Source organism: Notothenia coriiceps, unplaced genomic scaffold (assembly GCF_000735185.1).
Source record: "Notothenia coriiceps isolate Sejong01 unplaced genomic scaffold, NC01 NC01_scaffold00019353, whole genome shotgun sequence".
Classification (NCBI taxonomy): domain Eukaryota; kingdom Metazoa; phylum Chordata; class Actinopteri; order Perciformes; family Nototheniidae; genus Notothenia; species Notothenia coriiceps.
The window spans coordinates 482,769-486,955 of NW_011352054.1; the positions used below are offsets into that span (position 1 = coordinate 482,769).

Consider the following 4,187-nt stretch of genomic DNA (forward strand, 5'->3'; position numbering starts at 1 on the left):
AAATGGCTTTAAATCATACTTTAAATCTGTTCCTTTTTTTATTATAAAAAGTATTTATACACCATTGTTATTATTACTATTATTCTATGAAGGTTAATTTGCTTTAAATGTTGTATTTGATATGCAAAATTCAATTAATTAAATTTTTCTATTTTCACATTTCAGGCATACACTGTACTGAGACATGTTTTTTTTGTATACTATATGAAAACGAAGTTTCCTTGGTATTTCAACAAAGTAAAGTATGGACAAAAGAAGACAATCAAAGTTTTGCAAGCCGTCCACACATTAGTGATCTCTGCACAGCCAGTCGACATGCTTTCACTTATTTTACGCAGAAAGACTCCGGAAAGGCAAACTGATGTATCATCATGCTTAGAAGTGATGATGGCGGTGATGATGATGAGGATGATGATGATGACGATGATGATGCATCCAGTGACAGCAGAGAGGAGGTTTCACTCCTCATCCTTCCTCTCTCTAATGCCTCTTTGCTCGTCTCTAATTGCGCCCCCATTGTTCCTTCCTGAGCAAATTGTTAATGAGAATTTCCTGCTATGTAGACGTCAGGGGCTCAGTCACTTGTTGTCTGCCAGCGCGCAGCCTGTGAGTAATGGGTGTGACTAATGCTGCTTGGCAGCTTCCACTCTCGTCCCTCCCTGCCATCTGTCCCCTGCCACCCCTCTGGGTGCACTGGGGTGCTCTCAGCAGGTCTCAGTAATCATACACACACACACACACACACACACACACACATGACATGCACAAGCAATTCCAAACATTTGACATCATCCAAAAACTGCATGAAGGATGTTTTCCAAATCTGTGGGTTTCACACACACACCGTGCGTTCTGCATCATACGAGTCACCTTCATAAGTTTACCAACTAATTATTTTCTTTCAAGTCTGCGTTCACAAGAACTATTTTGGTCTGTGGATTGAGTGTGCATGTTTTAGGACTATAGAAAATCACTTTTTAATGCATCCAAGGAGAACAGACCTCTTCTTTAGGATAAGACATGGAGTAACTGGGTCACATTACAAGCTCCACTTTGGTGGAATCAGCTTCCAGTTTGTGTTCGGGCGGCAGACACCCTATCGTTTTAAAAGTCAGCTTAAGACCTTCCATTTTGATAAAGCTCATAGTTAGGGCTGATTAGATTCAGCCCCTAGTGTTGCTGCTATAGGCGTAGACTGTCGGGGGACACCTTACTTCTTCATTTTCTCTGTAACAAAGTACTCTGATGTTCCGAATAACCCAGCTTCCCCCAAATGTCTTTTTGGTGTCTGTCTACGCCGGGATCCTGAGTCGTGACTGAACCTGTCACTGTGGTCCTGCCTGACTCTCATCATACTACTTCTCTGATGGCTCCCAGAGGATTGTTGACATCCTCGTGGATTCATCTTCTTATTATAGACACATGCATTTTCAAGCATTTGGACTACCTATGTTGTAATCGTATTATCTTCTTAATTTACACACGGTATCTATTGCACGTCTGTCCGTCCTGGGAGAGGGATCCCTCCTCTATTTGTAAATAGATCCTAAATCCATTCGATTACACAAAAGGTTGAATGTGTATACTGTAGGATTACTTAAAAATCAGAAATATATCACCTTGTACTAGAAATATTGTGTTCAATGCAAACTAAATTAATTTCGCATTTACAGTTGGTTGATTAAAATAACCCTAAAAACAGATCTGGCTCAGACGTACTGATTGTATTCTACGACACTGTTTTAATCAAAGCCTCATAAAACACAATAGGAGCAATTACTCGTATAATGTTCATCTTTCTTAGTTTCGTAATTTAAAAACTGCTATAAAGACGTTATCAAAAATGGAATTAAGTATGCCTTGCCAATGTATCTATAATCTAAATCTAATATTTTGTATCTGATTACGTTATTCCGATAATGTGTCATTTCTCACCACCTACGCTTAAACTCCTCTAAATGTGTGGGAATAAACAGACCATCCATGTGGCGATGCAGTGGCAAATGAGATGTGTGAGTGAGAGTGGAGGATAAATGTATCCAGGATGTCCGTGCTGGCTTAAGATAGGGAGAAGAGTATGAATCTCATTACAAGGGCCCCTGGACCTGCCCTGCAGCCAACTGAATCACTCTGAGTGACTTTAAATTGGTGTCCAATGAAGTAGGAATTGATCCTTGGCCCTGCTCTGGTTCTCCGAGGCAGTTGGGACTGTAATCTTCTCAAGCTGCAGCTCCACTGGCATCTGTTGAGTTTCCGTACAGCCGATGTAACTTTGTAATTGGAAAGCGATTCATCTGCAGAGTAAAATATTTGCCTCTCTGTTGGCACTAGAGGTGTTGACTGATTATTTCGTTAATGCTATCTTGATTGTTTATGTAACACACTGCGGGGGAAATCAGAGACAAGCTAGCTTCTGATTTATTTTTGATTTGAAGTGTTTCAAATGAACGTAAATAAAATACATACTTATATGATCAGCATGTACAACTAAATGAGAATAAGGCTGAGGGCTTGACAATGCAAGGTGCACTGCTCCTGGTATAGTGGGAGATATCTCTGAATAGCAGAGGCACATTAAATGATAAAAGCCTACTAATATATTAAAGTTAGAATTGTAAGGTCTCAGTGTGCATCCAACATGACAATCGGTGCAGGTATAAGTCACCGTATGTTCATAAGTTGTATGTGTGTGGTTGTAAGGATTTAGTTGCTTCTAGTGTACATTATTCAGTGCAAAAGTGGTTAATTATTTAAAATCAGCCCCTAACCATCACAATTGATAATATCGGATTTAGACAAACAAGGTTGACCTGATATCAATACCCTATTGAAACCCAATAGAGATCTTGTTGAAACGTTCTGAATGCAGCCACTGAACCAACATGTTGTATGTATTCAGGGTTAAAAGCAGTGAATGCACTTGAAAGCTACATTGAGGCCTCAGAAGGACGATGTTAAGAAAAACAATGTTGCAGACAGATACAAATACCATGAAGATGCTGGAACACTGGATCTGATGTCTCACTAACTGAAGGTTTGAATTGAGATGCTTGGCCAAGGAGAAACAGAAGATGAGCAATACAAACGAATACAAGTGTGCATCTGTATTGTAGGTCACCAGCTATTCTGTAGCTCAGCCATTCTCCATCCGTATTTATCCTAAAGGTAGTAAGCTTATCTATCTGAAGATGAGTCATATCAGTGACTCTACTAATCTTAGTCAAAACAATCTATGAAACACTTTGTATCGTCACCGTTTCATACTTTCTATCTCCTTGATATACCAGAGAACTCCAGTCAGACCACCACTTGCACAACAACACACACTACAATATCACTGTGGTGTAATATATACTATGGAACAATGATATTACTGGCTGCAATAACTTTTTTGTATCACTACCGAATACTGTTACTATAAAAAGATGTAAAATAACAACATGCAATACTCTATTACTTACAGTCATTTAGCAGCGAGTTCATTACTTTCTATTTGTTCCATTAAATGTGTACTTGATTGATTTGTATCTTATGTGACTATATTCGGTGAGAATGACCTTACACAAAACAGATACGGCATGTGACCTAAGACCTACTGAATGGTTCCCAACTTTAAAAAGGACAGTCTAATGTCAAAATACAGTGGGGCAAAAAAGTATTTAGTCAGCCACCAATTGTGGAAGTTCTCCCACTTAAAAAGATGAGAGAAGCCTGTAATTTTCATCCTAGGTATACCTCAACTATGAGAGACAGAATGGGGGGAAAGAATCCGGAAAATCACATTGTAGGATTTTTAATGAATGAATTGGTAAATTCCTCTGTAAAATAAGTATTTGGTCACCTACAAACAAACAAGATTTCTGGCTCTCACAGACCTGTAACTTCTTCTTTAAGAGCCTCCTCTGTCCTCCACTTGTTAACTGTATTAATGGCACCTGTTTGAACTCGTTATCAGTATAAAAGACACCTGTCCACAACCTCAAACAGTCACACTCCAAACTCCACTATGGCCAAGACCAAAGAGCTGTCAAAGGACACCAGAAACAAAATTGTAGACCTGCACCAGGCTGGGAAGACTGAATCTGCAATAGGTAAGCAGCTTGGTGTGAAGAAATCAACTGTTGGAGCAATTATTAGAAAATGGAAGACATACAAGACCACTGATAATCTCCCTCGATCTGGGGCTC

The 4,187-nt window shown here is 39.3% G+C and overlaps 1 protein-coding gene across 1 annotated transcript in view; it reads left to right on the forward strand.

Annotated features, from left to right (window-relative positions):
- Positions 1–371: 371 nt before the first annotated feature.
- Positions 372–4,187, forward strand: part of LOC104951957 (macrophage-stimulating protein receptor-like) — a 32,563-nt gene continuing 28,747 nt past the window's right edge. The window contains exon 1 of the mRNA XM_010778704.1: positions 372–455. Coding sequence (XP_010777006.1) covers positions 372–455 — 84 coding nt within the window. The remainder of the gene's footprint in view (positions 456–4,187) is intronic.